This window comes from Tachysurus vachellii, chromosome 3 (genome assembly GCF_030014155.1).
Source record: "Tachysurus vachellii isolate PV-2020 chromosome 3, HZAU_Pvac_v1, whole genome shotgun sequence".
Classification (NCBI taxonomy): Eukaryota; Metazoa; Chordata; class Actinopteri; order Siluriformes; family Bagridae; genus Tachysurus; species Tachysurus vachellii.
The window spans coordinates 27291486-27311972 of record NC_083462.1 but is presented as its reverse complement, the minus strand read 5'-3'; the positions used below and the strand labels follow the sequence as shown (position 1 = coordinate 27311972).

Sequence of the window (20487 nt, the reverse complement as noted above, 5' to 3'; positions counted from 1 at the left end):
AGTCGTGCTGACATTCAGTAAGAACTCCATGATTGTGAGTAAAATATTGTTAGTTCTATTTACAAGAAATTAATATGGGTAAGTGACATTTATAACTTTTTTTCCCCTGTTAGCTGAAACAAGCCAAACTCACTTTATATCTCAAAAGCTAGCACGCTTCCTTTTAAATTGATTTATTCTGGTCTTTTCAGAAAAAGAAGAGAGGATAGCTAAGGAGAAAGAACAAGGGATCTATAAGGAGAAGGTGAGTTTTTCACGTTTGTGACAACACTAAGCCGGGGGTCCCAGCCCCTGCCCTGTTCTGGTGCTAGTGTTCTCAAACATATCCCTGTCTGTGGGATTCATACACTTTCCATTTGATCTAGACTACATCTCTGGTTTCAGCCCAGACTCCCTGTGCTGTGTGCACTTAACCTCTTTATACTGACATCTGCACTGCTGGACCTCTAATAAGATGCTGAGAACCTGCTGTACATAGCATGTACAGAAGTCAAGGCTGTCATGCTGGGATTTGCTCCACTCTGAAACAACTCCGGTTTTGGAGATCACTCGTGATAATACAAGCTGAATCACTTTTACAAGCTCCATCTTGATATCTGCAGGGTTTAACGTGTGCAGTTAATTTCTGTGAGTAAATATACACTGAGCAGAAAGAACATTAAAACCACCTGGATAATTTTGTGTAGGTCCTCCTTGCATAATCAGACCAGCTCTGACCTGTCCAGGCATGGAGTCCACAAGATATTGCATCAAGACATTAGCAGGAAGTCCTTTAAATCCTTATCAATTGCAAGGTGGGGCCTTTATTGTCATCAACAGAAACTGGATTAGATTGAGATCTTGTCTATTTGGGTTCCAAAGCAACACCTTGAACTCTTCAGCTGTCCGCATGATGTAAAAAAAAAAAAAAAACATGATTCATCAGGTGGGGCACGGTGGCTTAGTGGTTAGCACGTTCGCCTCACACCTCCAGGGTCGGGGTTCGATTCCCGCCTCCACCTTGTGTGTGTGGAGTTTGCATGTTCTCCCCGTGCCTCGGGGGTTTCCTCCGGGTACTCCGGTTCCTCCCCCGGTCCAAAGACATGCATGGTAGGTTGATTGGCATCTCTGGAAAATTGTCCATAGTGTGTGATTGCGTGAGTGAATGAGAGTGTGTGTGTGCCCTGAGATGGGTTGGCACTCCGTCCAGGGTGTATCCTGCCTTGATGCCCGATGACGCCTGAGATAGGCACAGGCTCCCCGTGACCCGAGGTAGTTCGGATAAGCGGTAGAAGATGAATGAATGATTCATCAGACCACTTTCTTCCATTGCTCCATGTGCAGTACTTATGTGGCCATTGTAGATTCTTTTGGTGGTGGACAGGGGTCACCATGGACATGCTGACCTGTCTGCAGCTGTGCAGACACATAAACAACAAGCATTATTTCCATCATAGCCAGCATTAAAATTTTCAGCAATTTGTGCAACAATAGCTCTTCTGTGTTATCAGACAAGACGGGCTAGACTTCGCACCGTAAACTCTCTTCTCTCGTCATTGCACATCGATGAGCCTTGGCCCCTCACCCCACCAGTTACTGTTTTTTCTTTCTTGGACCACTTTTGGTAGATACTAACCACTGCATAGCAAGAACAGCCTGATGTTTTGGAGATGCTCTGACCCAGTCATCTAGCAGGGTTCCCACGCGTCCTGGAAAACCTGGAAATCCTGGAAAATTAATGACCAATGTTCCAGTCCTGGAAAACGCATGGAAAATGAGAAAAAACCTAAATTGTCCTGGAAAAAATCTAGTTGTCCTGGAAAATTATTATTTTTAAATGTTCTTGATCATTTAAAGAACAGTTTACAACTGGTCGAAACAATTAACGTTAGTAACAGAAAGCGCTCTGTTCAGGGACGCTGAGTTTTGACGGGTTTTTTGTTATGCTGTTTAATCTCGCTGTGACGGATGACGCTGTCTTGTGTTGGCGGTTTCAGGTGCTATGAATGGTTTAAGTGCTCGCATGTTTTCAGCAAATGTTGACAGGTAAGCAGGTTATATTAACCTTGTTAATCTGAATATCATGTGCAAGGGGAATGCACAGCAAACTAAAGCATGCATGACGGCATTGGCCTGAGAAAGGAAAGGGTATTAATATGTGCGGTCTTTTTATTTTATAAATGTTGAAATTTCATTCACATGACAAATTGTCTTTAAAAGTATAGTTAAGTAATAGCCATAAAGTGTACGCTGTTTTTAAGACTTCTGGAGAGACGAACATATTACTTTAGGCCGTGAATCTGTGATCCTTGTCTTTTTTGGCTAAATTTGAAATGTCCTGGAAAAGTCCTGGAAAATGATCTCTGAAAAAGAGTGGGAACCCTGATCTAGCCATCACAATTTGGCCCTAGTTAAGTTGCTCAGATCCATATGCATGCTTTCAAAACATAAAATTTTGAGAGCTGACAGTTTACTTTCTCCATAATACAGGTGCTGCTTTAGCACGATAATTAGTGTTATTCGCTTCTCCAATCAGTGCTTTTAACATTCTAGTTGATTCGTGTAGGTTTTAGCTTTAGAATCTTATCTATTCAAGGTGTGAACCTAAATGTGGTTCTTTTTCAGTAAGTCAGAGGATTGTCAGCAGTGCAGAGCCACTATTCTGTGCTGATTCTTTATGTATTTTTTAGTTCAGAGCTTTGTTCTTCCAGCTCCTCTAATTCGCTCTCTTTGTGACTGTGCAGCCAAAAAAGCCATCCAAAAGGCGAGAGCCCATTCGGGCCAGCACTGCAGGAGAGGCAATAGAGAAGATGCTGGAACAGAAGAAGATTTCAAGCAAAATCAATTACGATGTACTAAGAGACCTGAACAGCAAAGGCAGCAGCAGCCCAGCAGATAAGACAGAGGAAGTGTCTGGTATCGTCCCTGGACGTAAGAAGCTCACTCGTCGTAAGAAACAGCCCAACAAGAGCAATCTGGGTCTGGCCAAGCCTGCAAGCCTCATGGGGAAAAGGTGAGAATTAACAGAGTTTCCTTTCAACACAGCAAGCTGTTTAGTGATTGCTGTTTTATGAAATAATAGGTTCATTTGCTGTGAAGGAGCTTTCCCTCATTGTCTACAGCCATGTAGTTTGTAGTAGTGCTTTTATTGCAATCTTCTATTGAAAGTTTTGAAATACTTCTTTTGTACCTCTGACAAAAGACAAGATCGAAAGGTTCTTACTGTCCTTGACAGGGTACTTTCTCCTTGTCCGTCTTTAATATTATTTTGTCTTGCTTTGGCTGACCTTCAGAGTTCTTTCTACCAGGAGGGACCTCGTCATCAATTCTAGGCCAGTCTTTTCTGTTTGCTGTCACCTGGCACCCTGCGGTGCTTTTTCTAAGCTTTCCCCCTCTCCAATTAATAGTCCTCTAGGGCTCCAAATGTCTCTGTACGAAAAGTAATGAATCTCTGCCAGACACTTTCACTAAAGGTTCTTATTATGTAATTTCGTATGTTTGTTTCATAAATAACTCATTTACTAATTTCATTCTTGTCAAGAAGAAGCAGAATTATGAACTGTAGTCCAGATCGTAAAACATTAGCGTAAAACATTATCATTTGAAATAAAATAAACATGTTTAGAGGCATTATAAAAATAAAATGATAAACACGGCTTCTTTAGCTACTGGAATTAGCTATGAATTTTTAAAAAACATTTTTGTGCGAAACAGAAGCGGTTTTACTGTTAAAAACATATATAATGCAAACTCACTTTAGCCCCTGCCACTGACTGGCTAAGGCTTATTAAAAGGTATTAAATTATGTCACGGATGGCACGTGGAACAAATCTGACAATAAACTCTTATTAGGTTACAGCTTTGGTTGAGAGAAAAGGTCTCGTTTCTCTCCTGCCGAAGCATGGGAAAACATTTAATGAGCTATTGTGGGAGGACAATTTGGCCTTGGTGCCTTAATTTCATATACCAATCAAACTTGGCCATAGTCTATTGACAAAACACACAACTGTTTTCTTCCCTTTTGCCTGTGCAAGAATTAAGTTTTGAAATAACTAAAAAGTATTTGTTGATACGTGTCACTCTCTCTTGCTGAAGAATCATTTGCATCAGCTTCATGTTAATGCGTTACATTTCTTAACCTCTGCATATTTATTGTGCATATTTACTCTGCAGTCTAAGAGCAGAGAGAAACAAATCTGTTTTTGTTTGTATAAGCCGTTCTTTACACCGTTCCTTAAACCGAATGACCCCACACCTCTCTGAAAGTGTACCCAAGAAAGCTCAACTCCACCATCCGTCACCCACACACAGACACACACACACACACATTGCCAAGCTCCTACAGAGGATGCCAATCCCAGCCCACTGCATGACCTCTATACTGACAGAGGTAGAAAAACAAAGCACTTCTCCAGGAAGACTACAGCATAAATGCCATACAGTACCTTTATTTCATTCTTTTTTTTGGTCTTTCATCCCTCCCTGTATACACCCCTGCATGTTGTTAAAGGTTCTGAGTCTTTAGTACGCATAGTTCAGCTTTTGAAGTGCAAATCTAAACTTGTTGAGGCAGGAGGAGCTGCTTCTGAATCCTCTACACACATATCTCAAAAAGAGTGACAACGCATCCTGACGTGTCTCCTCCCAGAGTGCTACGTGATGCTTGTCTGATCTTCATCTTACAGTACCTCCTCCTGCTTTGAAATCATTGCCAGGCTTTTGCTATTTAATTGTAAAAATAGAACTCTACTGTATCTGTGAGGCTTTCTTGCCTAATTTCTGGAGGTACTGTATAGATATATTAGCCAGAAGTCAGAAAATAAAGGTAAGTGTTGATGTGTGTTTGTTTTTCAAAAGGTGGTATTAAGTAAGTTTTGTACTACATTAACATCACACTGACGTTGCCAGAAATGTCCCAAGTACTGAGTTACCCTGATGAATTTCACAGACTGTTACAGAGGCTCCTTATTCCCAGTGGAAATGCAACATTTACCACAGCTAATGTCATTGTTTCCAGTCAGCTCAAGGTTTTCATCCAGCATTGCTCATCCTACATTATGGGTTTGGCTATTCATCCCCTACAACTGCAGATTCAGCACAGAGCTTTCAGCCATTAAACTCAGACATCATTTCCCAGCAACCATTAAAAGAGCATGCCACATGGTTGATACTGGTGGACCTCCATGTCACCAAATCCCTGAAGCAACTGCCTTAGTAACCAGAGCAGAAAGGGTGCTGGGTTTTCTTATAGTCTGGTCATGTTGAGCCAGAGACAGCGTGGCCTCTAAGATACATTGAGACTGTGACAGATTATGTCTCAGAAGGCTTTTCCCTCCCCTCGACAAAGACTCTGCAGCCATGCTTGCAAGCGTGAAAGGGATGATACACAAGAAAATTCCTCTTGGAAGAGGCAGGCAGGGAGAAGTCCAGATTAGCATGGATTACAAAGAAGAAGAGGCACAAATAATGCATAAAGGAATGCTTGGAATTTTGGTCCCACAGTTTAACTAGCTAAACTTTGTTATGTGGTCATGTCCACTGGCCAAGCCTTATTCTCTGGGTCATTTCATGCTTCATCTCTGACCCAAAAGGCTTTAGACCAGATTTCAAAACATGGAGTCTTCTATTGTTTAGGGTCGTGATTTATCAGTGGGCTGTGGTTCGGCTGACTAGAGGATGCATGGTGGTAGGAATCAGGGAGCCACTTCCTGCTGATGGGAACTACATCCCTTATAACAGCTGGATGTTGCAGTTTTTCTAAGCAGTATTCTCAGGGGAACTTAAACATGTAGATTGCACATTGTTTTCTATGGTGACTAATGACCCCATTGCCAGCAAGCTTATCAAGTAATGAAAGCAAGATATAAACAAATTCACAAGGCCCTAAATGAATTAGCAGTGACTAAGTGAATTACATGGAAACAATAAATTCTGTCCAATGAGGACCAGGAAGATTTATTTCAGTAATGCTAACTGGGATCCCCAAAGCTTTTAATTATAATCATTCTTTTGATTTCACTTATGTGATTCAAATTTAAGTACATATTCCTCCAGTTCTCAGCAGAGATGAAATGGCTCGCTTCAGCAGCAGGTTAGACGCATGGTGAATAGTTAGCACTGTGGCACCGAAAGACCGTCTTGTAAACCCTTTGAGCTTTCTCGCCTTGCTTTTCCATCTGCTCTTTAGGTGCTGAGGGAGGTTGAGTCAGTCACATTTCACATTGCTCAAGCTGTCTCAGCAGGAGCCCTCTCCCACTCTCTTCTCTACTAAGCCAGACTAGACCTTGTCTGTTAATGGAGGCTTATGTCTCCTGGTGGCATCAAGAATGTGTATGCGCTCTGACATGAGCGGAGGTGGCAGGACAGATCTCTCCTGCTCTTCGGGTTTCCCTGTCGTTCTGACCAGATGCAACAAAGGGCATCATGATGACAGCAAGAGCTGTTACCAAGCTGCACAGCCGCACACGAAGAGAAAATTGGTACTTCCTTTACAGCTACCCTGCACCATGTCAGATTCTTTGTGTGATCAGTTTAGGGCATATTTACTCCCCCACACTGTTTTGTTCACTGGAAGGCAGGGTGGATTTAGCAGCCTCCACAGTACATGCTTATGAATGTATGTGTGTCAGTTAGTGATCGAGGAGCAATGGTTCTCAGCCTTTTTTGGCAGGTGACGCTATTTTAATGGTACAAGTTTCCCCATGAGCCATGTTTTATACAGGTCTTCAACACATACAGTGGTGTGAAAAAGTGTTTGCCCCTTTCTGATTTTTTTATATTTTTTTTTTTGCATGTTTGTCACACTTTAATGTTTCAGATTATCAAACAAATTGAAATATTAATCAAAGATAACACAATTAAACACAACACGCAGTTTTTAAATGAAGGTTTTTATTATTAAGGGAAAACAAAATCCAAACCTATATGGCCCTGTGTGCTTGCCCCCTAAACCTAATAACTGGTTGGTCCACCCTTAGCAGCAAGAACTGCAATCAAGCATTTGCTATAACTTGCAATGAGTCTGTTACAGCACTGTGGAGGAATTTTGGTCCACTTACTGTATCTCTGCAGAATTGTTGTAATTCTGCCACTCTGGAGTGTTTTCGAGCATGAACCACCTTTTTAAGGTCATCCCACAGCGTCTCAATAAGATTCAGGTCAGAACTTTGACTAGGCTACTCCAAACTTTTCATTTTGTTTTTCTTCAGCCATTTAGAGGTGAACTTACTGGTGTGTTTTGGATCATTGTCCTGCTGCAGAACCCAAGTTCGCTTCAGCTTGAGGTCACGAACAGATGGCCGTCAGGATTTTTTGGTAGACGGCAGAATTCATGGTTCCAGCAAGTCTTCCAGGTCCTGAAGCAGTAAAACAGCCCCAGACCATGATACTACCACCACCATATTTTACTGTTGGTATGATGTTCTTTTTCTGAAATGTGGTGTTACTTTTACACCAGATGTAATGTAAAGGACACACACCTTCCAAAAAGTTCAACCTTTGACTCGTCAGTGCACAGAGTATTTTCCCAAAAGTCTTGGGGATCATCATGATGTTTTCTGGCAAATCTGAGACGAGCCTTTATGTTCTTTTTGCTTAGCAGCGGTTTTCGTCTTGGAACTCGGCCATGCATGCCATTTTGCCCAGTCGATTTCTTAAGGTGGAATCATGAACACTGACTATAACTGAGTCAAGTGAGGCCTGCAGTTCTTTGAGTGTTGTTGTGGGGTCTTTTGTGACATGTTGGATGAGTCGTCGCTGCGCATTTGGGGGTAATTTTGGTCAGCGGGTCACTCCTGGGAAGGTTCACCACTGTTTCATTTTTTCGCCATTTGTGGATAATGGCTCTTACTGTGATTCGCTTTAGTCCCAAAGCTTTAGAAATGGCTTTATAAATTTTTCCAGACTGATAGATCTCAATTACTTTCTTTCTCATTTGTTCCTGAATTTCTTTGGATTTCAGCATGATGTGTAGCTTTTGAGGATCTTTCGGTCTACTTCACTTTGTCAGTCAGGACATATTTAAGTGATTTCTTCATTGTGAACAGATGTGGCAGTAATCAGGCCTGGATGCGGCTAGAGAAATTGAACTCAGGTGTTATAAACCACAGTTATGTTTTAACAGGGGTGCAAACACTTTTTCACACAGGGCCATGTGGGTTTAGATTTTGATTTCCCTTAATAATAAAAACCTTCATTTAAAAACGTTATCTTTGATTAATATTTCAATTTATTTGATGATCTGGAACATTAAAATGTGACAAACATGCAAAAAAATAAAATAAAAAATCAGGAAGGGGCAAACACTTTTTCACACCACTGTATATTCCCACACATCCAAAGCAACACATTACTTGTTATGCTTTCGAAGATGGCATGTTTTCATTTTTTTACAGAGTTAAAATATCTCTCTAAATCACTGTGTGTAGGATTAGGTCGTCTAAACTCACAAAGTCCACTAAGGTTTGGTTTGTGACTCATAGCAGCTTATCACAGTCATGTAAATTTGGGCTGTTATAGAAACATTAGATCGGTACTTTAATTTGATCATTTGAAAAAGGTTAATTTCGTTAATTTAATTTGAATAGGGCAAAGCGGCAAAGCGTATCAGTAGTTGAGTTAATCACTTTTCATGTGTAAAGCACTACAGCAGATGCAGTCTGCACGCTTCAAGTACATAAGATGCGGTGCATTTATTTTTGTGCTTTGTTGAACCAGATTAATAATTATTACCCGCAGTCAGAACTGACCATCAGAGTGCTCTAAATATGCATTATCACAATATTTGATCATATAAAGTTTGTTAAAGCTATTATGTCTTCCCCTGTATTCTCTGTGGCAGGTAGACCTCTCATTAAATTTGTCTTTTTGACCAGCATGCATTGCTGCATTAGTTTCCAGCCTGAAATATATTGTGTTCTCATTATATCATGCGCATACACTGCAAAATATGGCAATTAATATTGTTTTCTAGTGATTGTAAGACAGACCACTCCCACATAGCAGACAGAGCAATAAATGTTTAATATTGTACAACTTAATGTATCCAGTAACACTTTGATTAATCTGGGAGTATATTGGATACTGTGCAGCAGAAAAAAGAAGATCAGTCAATAAAAAAGTCTAGGTTAATGAAATTAAGTGGTGCCAACTTGTTACTTCAACCATAACCAGGACACACAAATTAGTGAAGATGAATGAATAAAGAAATGCATGTTAGATTAGAAACCGTAGTAGTTATTATTTTAATACATTAATAAGTATATATATATATGTTGCTCTAAACAATGTCTTAATTTTTATGTCCTTGCCAGTATGGTAAAGTTGGCATCATAGGGTCACCGTCTGCCCATTTCACACAGAAGGCATTCTGTGAGAAAATTGAGTTTGCAGAGGTATGAGCTAAGCACAGTTATAACAGTAGAGGACATCCCCCTTCTGTACTTCCTTCCTGCTGAACCACTGGAGAGGAAGATAGCAAGAGGATAATCACTTCTTCTCTCTCTGCCCTGGATCCCTCCCGACCAGCCTCCAGACTCTGGGGGGTTTCCTCAGTGGTCTGCAGGACGTGTGATAAGCTGTCTTGACACCAGGAGGTGTGGAACTCACCCAACTCTTAATGTATGCATCCTTCCAGTATCTTTATCATCGCTTTGGAACTGAGAGCGTGAGCTGAATTTTTAATGGCTTCACGCTATGTAAGCGAGCTTTTCTCTGGTCTGCATTAGGTATTTTAACCTCTCATCCCCTTCTCTATGTGTGTGCGGTGTAAGCGTGAGCATTGATTTATGTTTCAAGACCGTCTCATCCAGTCATATTACTTCCTCAGTGCAAAGTATTACAGTACATTTGACTTACTCGTGATTGACCTTTATTATGTTTTAGTCAGACAGACCACTCTTGCTGTAGGCAAGACACGATGGCAGGCTCGTTTGCTATGTCTCATATATCATATGGGTGTGTCCTGAGCAGAGGCTTATTGGAATTCCATTATATCCTGCTGGCTTTTCTGAAAGATCTTTCTTTCCTGCATCATGCAAAACAGCTCTACTGGTCTTTTCAGGGTTCTTCTAGAATGCTCAGTCAGATAGGATTAATGTATTATTACTGCTCTGCATTCACACCATCAGCGATGTGAAAATGCGGCCTGGAAGCATTTGTTTGAAATACGATTGTCTGAGTTCCAGCCACAGGAGGCCAGGCATTTATCACTGTGTAAATTTGGGCTTGCAATGCAAAAAATAATTGTAGCTTTATGTATGCAACAGGCAAAGTGATGTGACCAGTGGGAGTGAGAAAGGCTGATATGACACCTCACCAACTCCCACCTGTGAACATCTGTATATTTTAGTTTCATACATTTATTTCCAGCTCACAGCTGGTGATGTTCTTGATGCTGCTAGGGAGTTTGAAGTGCTAGATAAGCTGTTGATAGTCACTGTCATCTTTAGGTACATTTAACATACCAAGTCTGTTAAGTAAACAGTAGAAATTGTGAAGAGCATCGGCATTGTTTTCGGCATATTCTAACACTGGCAGATGGTGATAGAATATTCACAGCATAAAAACAATGTATGAACATACAAGTATTTACCCATTTACTACAAATCTAACATATATTGGAGGGAATGCAGTAGAATTGTTATCAAAACAAGCAAGATATCTTGTTTGTGCTGGAAGATACTGTCTTTGAAGGCAACAACCTCCTAATCAATACACAATTGTCAGACTGTATATTTATTATCATACCCTCTAGTGTCACCCAAATAAGGATGGGTTCCCTTTTTATCTTATCTTATCTTATCTTATCTTATCTTATCTTATCTTATCTTATCTTATCTTATCTTAAGAGTCTGGTTCCTTTCAAGGTTTCCTTCTCTTCCATCTAAGGTAGTTGACATTAAACTTGCCACAGTCGCCTCAGTCACCTCAAGCTTGCTTATTGGGGATAAATACAAACTTTTTGCCACTTCCTTGCCACAGTCGCCTCACTCACCTCAAGCTTGCTCATTGGGGATAAATACAAATACGCTTAAATATAAGTCTATATCGAACTTTTGTATAATATTAATCTTTGTATAATACAATTTTTTTGTATTATGTTTCTTATGTTCTGTGAAGCTGCTTTGAGACAATGTTTATTGTCAAAAGCGCATTACAAATAAATGGATTTTGTGGCTAGCTGTGTTGAGGGAGTGGCTCTTTGGAACTAACTAGTTGCTAGCAGTAAAACCAGATCAACTAGCCGTAAATTAAAGATAGTAACTCATACTGTACTACCAATCAAGGTAGAGTGATTTAAGTGACATGGGGTTAGGTAGCACACATGGTTCAATATATCATTTTCAATATCAGTTGGAGTTCCATCCTAGTCATTTATTATGACCTGCTGTTTTAGGGTCTCCTTCAGTCTGCATTTAGTCCTGTTCTGTATTCATGCAGTCCCAGTATTGGATCAGCAGAATTACTTCCCCCTGTCAGATTTCATTGACATGTCTTATTGACTGACTGGCTAAATGGATCCTACAGGGGTTCAGAGCTCATCCACAAAAGGCATTACAGCTGTATCAAGCATTATAAGCTCACAGAAAAAGTCACTTGAAAGTGTTTGTCCAAAAGTTTAGAAGAGTTTGATCTTGATTCTTAAATCCCTTCTACAGTGACACTGAACTCTTATATTACTACAAAGATAGATGAGTGACTGTAATGTTAATGACTGTTTTGTGGTTAATGTGACACTGTCATAGTGGAAGGACAAGAAAGTTATTTCATTTACACTGACCATCAATTAAACTTCATAGAGAAAGTATTCAGCTGCCTACAAAAAGTGCAGTCACGGATTCTGTAATATGTTGGTATAAGAAACTACTACATACTTTGTCTTTTTATCATCTCTTCCTGTCTTTATCTCACAGTATCTGCCGTTGTGTGGGAAATTATTGATGATAAGGCAACATGGGGATTGATTGTTAAGTGGATAAATTTATCTTGCGTGAATTCACCCCATTAGCCAGCTCATCTGCCATCTGTTTTGGAGTGGGAGCAAGCAGGCAGCCTGGCATCAGGATGGCGCCCCCCCTCACCAGGGCAGCTCAGCAAGCAAGCCTTCTGCACTCTCTGTGGTTCTCCCGATGCAACAGTCTAATCATAGACCAGACACACAAAATGAACCTATTTCCCTTTTTGAATAATCTCTCATTGTGGTCACTGTAATTTGCCCTTGGTGAAGATGTTTATTTATTATTTTTTTAAATACGTTTTATTTTTTAAAGTTTGGATTTTTCATTAGTTCCATGTGATGTCTTATGGTTTAAAGAGCAGTTGAACAACAATTACCAGATGCTGTATGATGTTTTAGTGTGGGGCTTTCCTGGCATTACATGGGATAACATGGAGTGTTTAGCTGATCCATGTGGAAATCTCACTGACTTTGTTGAGGAAGGGTAATCCATTAGATCTTTGTGGGCTTTTATGTGAAAAATTGATTTAACTCTCTCCCTATTGTAGAGACTGTCTTTGAACTGAAATCGATGTTGAACCGCTAATTATCTAATGAATATAATACTATATAAAAGCACAACGCAAGGCTTTATGCTCATTGTTTGAACTAGGATTTTCGTTTAGTTTGACCTTTGCATGCTTCACAAGAACAGTCTGACAAACTCTGATTTGCCAAGGTGTCCTTCACACTCCATTGTCATTCACACCTAGCTCAAATGTTGTTAATGCATCCACACTGGCAAAAAAAAAACACATAGCAGACCGCCACATGGGAGTTGGCACAGAATGCTATATGGGATGTCATTCCTGGTTGGCTCTATTTTGTGTGAGTTGCCAGCCCACAGGGATTGTGGGAGCTCACATGCGGATGTGCTCATTCCCAGCCAAACCCTGCTGGCACAAGAAAATATAAACCACAACAATAGAAAGTGTGTATGCTGAAGGGTCAGAGTTCAGCAGTCACATTTGGAGCCTCACCCCAAGATGCCATCTAAACACAACACACCTACTCTTTCATTTCTCAAGAATTACGGTGGCTTTATGCTCCCAGAACAAACATCTTGCTTCTGTGGCCTCGCTCCATTAAGCACATAAAAGAACATTTGCTGGATAATGGGTTGTGTTTTTTTTTTTTTTACTGAGCCAACCAGCCATGTCCATGCATCAGCGGCATTCTAAATGTAATTCTGGCTCTAAATCTAATGTGTTTTCAGTCTTACCTGTGCTTAAAGCTGTCTGACCTTTTTCACAATGTGCTGTCATAGTCTTTACACTATACTGCCATATTAGACATTAAGCAGCAGGTTGAGATAAATACCAAGCAAAAGGAGTACTATTAAACTTGAGGTTTTAGGAACAATCAGTGGTGTACGTTTACTTATGAGGAATGTAGTTTTCAGGTACCGAACAGGACCTTAAGGACCACTATCGTATCTTTTGGAATTAAAGAAACATTTTTCCTTGTTTGTGCCTTGGGAAACAAAGTCTACCTTTTTTTTTTTTTTTTTTTACGTGTACATTTATTTTTTCAGTGGGATTTTTTAAACGTGATTTCCATATCAGAAAGATGAACAAATTAGATAGACGTGTTTGTATGTGAAGTTATTCTAGATAGTCACAGAACTAAATTTGAAAATGAGATAAATTACACCAATCAGAGTTTGATTGCATTGGAAGATGCTCTCACTATTTTTCAGGCTTTTTCAGATTCCATTATGATTTTGTAGACTCAGGTGGATTCTTATCGATTCTTCCTCTACTTCCTTTACTCCATAAAATGGAAGGTCATATAAAAATAACTGAAAGCAATTGCTTAGCTTTTCCATTCCCTTGCAATACCCAATGCATTTGCGTGGTACTTCCATTTGCTTCGTCCTGGGCTATCTTCAAGCCCAGTGCTAAAAGATTGTATACACCTCTGACACCCTCTAAGAAGAAGCAGTCAATAGATATTCTCCACATTCTGCCCAGAGGCCAACTGCCTGCTGTCGCTTGCTCATGCTGGTAATTGTGTTAGTCGCAGACAGCTAGAGAATCCAGGTCTCAGTCTAAGCATTTTGCAGTATTGTGTTGAGTAAACTTAAAGCCCCAGTTACAGTAGAGATCAGTGCCAGACTTCCACACACCAGCAGCAGTTGACAGAGTAGCCTGGGCCAATGCAGGCTAGACTAAGCTTGCTTTGTATCTGGCAGATGGCTGGTGCTAGCTGCCTCGCTTAATGAATCACAAGGAAATGGAAGCCCCTCTGCTCGTCGAGCAGCGAGCCCTCAGTCTGCATCTCGTCATCCTCCTCCTCCTTAAGCTGATTAATTACTGGCACTTTCGTTTATCAGCCAGGAAAGCACTCTCACATGTCCTCTGGGAGAACTCAGCAGGGAGGCCCAGACGCCGCCTAGGCTTACGCTGTTGTTGGGTTGTGAGTAAATGTAGAGGGATGGATATGGAAGGTGGCCATTTTATATTTTTGAACTCAACGTCAGGAACATTGTTGGTACACTGATAATAATTGGATGCATTAGCAACGCATAATGCTGATTATATCAAATCCTTTATATTTCAAACACAGTAGCATATCTCTTGTATTTTTCTTTAATTACACCTTCCGCCGTTAATCTGCAGGTGATTGACTCATAAATGACTGCACTATGTACAATGTCGTTCATTTGCTAACCAATTTTGTCTTGACATTTAACTTGTACTTATTTCGACACCACTAGGTGCTAGAGGCATTGTGTTTATGGGTTGTGTCTCCATTCATCTGTCCATCCATCTTAGATTGTCATTAACATGGTATCTCAAGAACAGGTGGTTGAATGTTTGTTATGAATTATTAATTGAATTATTAATATGGTTTTATGATTGTAACCAGCAGATGAACTGGTCAACATATGAACTGGAGTTGACCCAAACAAGGTCAAGTACACAGTAACTTTAAATGTCTAAAAAATATACATGTATGTGTATATAAAATAGCTTCCATATATTAATAACCTGAAGGATGAGAACCTGAAGTGCATCCACAACAGTGACATCGAGTATTTCATTTTTTTACTTTACGCTTATCTTCCTTCTCTCACAATGTATCAGTGTGTCATCCTTTTCCCCAGTAATGCATCAGGCTTCTGCTTGCATCATCATTTTGCAGAAACTGCTTCTAAGTTTAAGCACAGCTGATCTCATCGCAGAAGCAGATGAACAATTTACACTTCCTTTAACATTTGACCCCTTCCCGGTTAACGACTATTTAATTTCCATTTGTTTGTCTCCTGTGTGAAAGACACACGTGTGTGGATAACGGTGGTGTGTATTTCTTAATTGTGTATGACATTTAACCATATATTAAATTGATCCAGTTTCACTTTATAATTCTCTTTAATTTAAATGTATTTTTTGGTATAATTTCCCAGCATAACTCTTTCTATCACTGCTCCTTTAAGTGAATTTAGCAGCATTGCATTACTGACTACTGCTGTTTCTCTCCACAGTCCTTACACTAGTTCTATTTAGGCTTCATCTGAACTGAGACATAAATTGTATGTTCTCTTCAGAGGTCTCTTTGCTCTGCACACGCAGAAGCAGCACAGGCGCACATCAAGGTCATTGTCTCCAGATCGTTCCGTCATTTCCTGCTTCCGTTCTCCCACAAGACTAATTAACTTTTCATTACAGTGTCTTTAATATTAGCCTTAAATAGAGCAGGATGTTTGATGTTGAAATCCGATTCCTGGCAGCTGTAAGCTAAGTATTTCATCAGTGCCACGGGGTGTCTTTTCACCCAGTGGTGCAGCTCTTGGGCTTAACAAAGTGCTAGGCTTGAATAATCTGCAGTGCAGGAGGAGGCAAGGGATAAGACTGAATGCTTAACTTCGTTTTGAAATGGAGTGCACAGCCGGTGATGAGAAACCGAATCAACTGCTGCTGTGTTTATTTCATGCATTCAGTCCGAAATGGGGCGCAGTCCGGAAGATTCTGCCAGTGTTATCTGTTTCCCTGGCATGTTTACAGTACCAGTGCTAAAATTATCTCTTTGCAAAATGTGTGTACAGTTGCATGCGGTAATTGAAACATATTCTGGATGGAACACAACCAGTGTGGTTGTAAACCGAACCCAAATTGAACACAGTAGATGTGCATTTCACTCTATAAGAATGTGTCAATAATAAGTTTTATCTTTGCACTTTTTCAGGCTCCGCCCCCTAATATCGTCAAATCACAAGAAGAAAAGAGCAGCTATACAGGTGAGGAAATATTCAAACTGAGAAGCAATGACATGAGGAGTAATCGGAAATGTTTCACTGTACAATATAAAACAATATTACATTCCAGAATAGTTCATAAGCATATGTGCTATGGTTTGTAATATAGGCAGTTTCTTATATTTTAGAAGCTAATCTGTACATTAATATGATAACAGAAACATCCCCATGTCCTATGCTACATCTTTCTCATTAATCATGTGGCACTTTATGTGGAATTCATGTTTATTCTGAAGCCAGGATCTTCTGTCCTGGATTGATTATTTAATTGGTTTACTTTGAGTGCATCTGAGACTTACGTTCAGATTAGGATCTGCTTAACATGCATTTAAGTCTGACGCAGTGCTGTGAGAGACAGAATGAGAGGAGAAACGGGGAGAGGTACGTGCAGGCATAGAGAAAGAGAGCACACACACACACACACACACACACACACACAGAATGCTAGCGGGGGTCAACTGGGCCGTCGCTAGGCAACCTCCCAGTCCTGTCCTGGTTGCTGTGGAGTAGCTGCTCTGATTGGCGGAAGAGAGACAGCAAAATGAATTGGTGTTACATAACTGCATGTGTTCCTGTGAGGGAATCGGAAAGGAGTCACCATCAACAAACAATCAGGAGCATTTATCTGACTGCTCTCTTCAACCCAAGGAAAGGTCTAGAGGGAAAATGTACATGCAATGTGACTCACTATGAGAAGCTCTCAAAGATATTTATTATTGTGTTTGCTGAAGTTGTAATGTCAACTTTGTGACAGTGGTACGCCTGTACACAGTGGGAGAAAATGTCATGCCACTAGAGCTGTTTCTACAACATACGAGACAAACAGTGGCCTTCTACACACTGACTACATATAGTTCAAAAGCTTAAAGTTTCACATTTGTTTAAGTTGAGTGTCTAATTTATTCACTTAGATTATTTTCCATGCACATTCTTTTCATGTTTGATTTAATGAGTCCCAGAGATTCTATAGCTGCCAAGCTTCTCTATTTGATTGATCCACGTTAGGGTTAACTCAGTCGGGGACTGACCCATTGCAGAGCGTCAGGCTCACTTTGAGGCCAGCAGAAGGGCTGCTTCTGAAGCTGTGCACAGTTTTTCCCTCCGACAGTCAGTAGAACCCTGCTGCTGCTACCAGTCATACAGAGAGGCTGCCTCAAGAGAACCCTCATGTCATATATGCCAGCTATAATTAGCTTATACTTCCATACTCATCTTTGCTTTTCTACAACATGATAATTAATTAGGTCTCACGAATTCCCCAGGCAGTGATTCCTCTCAAAATCTTTCCCTTTGTTTTTTTTTTTTTTTTTTCTTTCTACTGTTCCTTATGGCTATTAAAGGAGTCAATACTGAATACATATATACTACATAATTGGCAGAGATCCAGTTTTCCCATTTGTTTCTTTTACACTTTATTGCTATCTTGCTCCCCGTCATTGATTTTTAGTGGATGTTTTCTCAGAGTGCTGAATGAAATTGGCCTCAGTCTATCATTGATTAATGCAAGGCTTGTTGAAGGTCAATATAAGCATGTCAAAAATCAACACAGGCTACTCTCCTTCCTGCCATTTTTAGATTGTGCCAAAAGCTGTGATACTGCCCTCAGAGACTCCTGAGACTCCCCCTGACCCTACTCCTCCTCCAGTCGTTGAGAGTGGCCCTGTGGCGTATGAGGAGCCCACCGAGGAAGAGGAGGATGAAGAGGTGGAAGAGCCCTGTGTTAGTGCTCTGAAGCTCATGGGAGGGAACGGTCAGTATGAGCAAAAGACATGGTCAGCAGTTCCAGTCACGAAGTCGCAGTTAGTGATTAAAATGGTTCCATTTTAAGGCAGTTTATATATATATCAGTGTTGTATTTTATATATATATATATATAGATACATACAGTATATATATATGTGTGTGTTTATAGATGTAAGTTAGATGTATTATTTAAATAGATTTACAATGAAGATCTTAATTATAGAATATGGAAACTGCATAGATACATAGAGCTCAAGGCTGTAGTTTAAGACCTTCAGTTTTTTAGACAAAACTAAGGTCACAGGGCGATACAGACCGAGTCAATAATTCAATAGACCTAGTGCAAATAAAAGTGAAACCAAGATCAAGGCAAAAGAAAGGACTTCTCTTGTTTCTGTCATAATTTCTCTAATGGAGACATTTGAGAGTCAGCTGTACACCTGCACACTCACTCTAACTAATGGATTTAAAGTATGCAAAAGCATATCAGCAGTTGTTCAACAGAGAACATATAGAGCACTGCTGTTAATCTACATCTGAAAAGAAAATAAGAGAACATTCATTTATGCATTATGCATTTATGTAAAGCCTTTCTAATTTGGGTAATGGTCTTTTAGGCACACATTATACATGTATTATGAATAATAGTTTATGTTTCAGTGTGAGTCCTAAGATTCACAGTCAAAGGTTAATGTTTGTTCTTTTCAATATAACTTTCATTAAAACTATACATTCATTCAGGCTCTTGTGTAGGTTTGGAAAATTGGATGGAAGTATGGATTTTGGATGGAGGTTTTGTAGATAGTAAACAAACCAATAACCTTCTACCCATAGAGTTAAGGACATATTGACCCAAAATAATTTTTTTGCCTGGACAAGACTATTACAGTCCTAGTAAATACAAAGCTCACTCCCCTTTCATCCCCCCTTAACCTCAAATAAGATGAAAATCTGAGGGAAATGTTCAATTGAGTTCAATTCACTTTATTATCCACCTGGGAAATTTGATTTGAAGCTTAGTGTGACAGCACATACTGTGACAACACAATAAAACTACACATGATTTATTAAAGTCGAAGAACAATAAATACAATTGATTTTAAAGTGTAATTTCAATTTCATTGCCAAGTTCTTTTTATGAAAATGTATCATATTTGTCGCCTTTATTAAAAAAAAAAACCACACGGATATTTGTATCTGTATGTGTTCATAATGAATGTTATTTCCACCTGCATGAGCTCACAGATTAACTGACAGGGGGTAGACTGCATGCCATCCCAACTTTTAAATCTAATATTATTAACCGTTTTTAATCCTCTAAAATTCAATTCATGAAATCTGCCACTCTTTCCAGAATATGGCTGTGAAGTCGAAGAGGAGGAAGTTTTTTAGTGCGTAGCGTTTGTCGTCCCACCAGCAAGCCATGATTTCATCAGCCACAGAGATGCTTTCTCTCCGATATAGAGACAGGAGAGAGAGAAAAAAACAGGGCCTCATCATGTGAGTTATTGTCACTACCATGGAGGAACAGTCATGCGTCGTTGGACGTGTTTAAACTCCTGCAGCGTCTGAGACAATAGAGAGACATCTGAGGGTGCATGTGACATGTGGAAAACACATGACTGAAGACCAGAAGTGTAGATTTAAACCAAAAGTGTAGACCAAAGCATACACATGTTAATAGGACGCCTAATAAGCTGGTAAGTTTTCGTTTAGGAATTAAAACCACTCCAGTGATGTTTTTACAATTTTATTGACAATTCTGTATAATGTTTCTGATGTTTCTAGTTTGACAGCAACTGTTTTAAAAATGTCTGAAGGTGCTCTGTTAATAGATGCTATGTTTTTACTGGAACAAATAGTAATGTTAAGTACTGGATTTTATTCTTGTGTCGTTTTAGTCTGGTCAGAGTTTCAGCTATGTTAAAATCTATAATACTGGCCCTCATGTGCATAAATGTACATACTGTAATGTCTAGCTTGCTTTGTTTCTATGAAATATTTATATTTCAGTTTGTAATTACATACATTGCAGTAATGTATTATGCATCATTGTGCTTATTACTGTGATATTCTCTTTTTGTTTAGTTTTTTCTCTTAGCTAAGGTGAAACCCTATTAAATTTCAGAAGAAAAACCTCACAGGGCTCAGTGATGTACAGGAGGTAGCCTGAGAACATTCCTAGGTGTAATTAAATTCACAATTTCCATGAGAAACAAAAGTGTATTCAGCCAACTGTCAAGATTTTATTGTGCATGTTAAAAAGGAAAAAGAAATCTAAAATGGAATATTTGCTACGGGACCATGTTACCATGTTCTGTTCATTATTATGTTTTGTTTTTGATGAATGCTATTTTCTTTTCTTTTCCAAATCTTATTGTTTGTCTTAAACGTGTTTGACATAAATCAGTGTCTAAATGGATGTAACATGTAAAGATTCTTTGTTTTATATAATATAAAGCCTGTACCATGATGGCTGCCTTTTAATGCTGGTCTCCCATTTGTCACTTTT

General features: G+C 39.6%; 1 protein-coding gene across 2 annotated transcripts in view; it reads left to right on the top strand.

Annotated features, from left to right (window-relative positions):
- The window catches only part of brf1b (BRF1 RNA polymerase III transcription initiation factor subunit b), a 58746-nt gene extending 38506 nt beyond the window's left edge, over window positions 1-20240 (top strand). For both annotated transcript variants that reach the window (XM_060866542.1, XM_060866541.1), the window contains exons 15-19: window positions 192-244; window positions 2724-2992; window positions 16163-16214; window positions 17808-17982; window positions 19330-20240. In XM_060866542.1, the coding sequence (XP_060722525.1) occupies window positions 192-244; window positions 2724-2992; window positions 16163-16214; window positions 17808-17982; window positions 19330-19367 (587 nt within the window). In that variant the 3' untranslated portion in view covers window positions 19368-20240. The remainder of the gene's footprint in view (window positions 1-191; window positions 245-2723; window positions 2993-16162; window positions 16215-17807; window positions 17983-19329) is intronic.
- The last annotated feature ends 247 nt before the right edge of the window (window positions 20241-20487 follow it).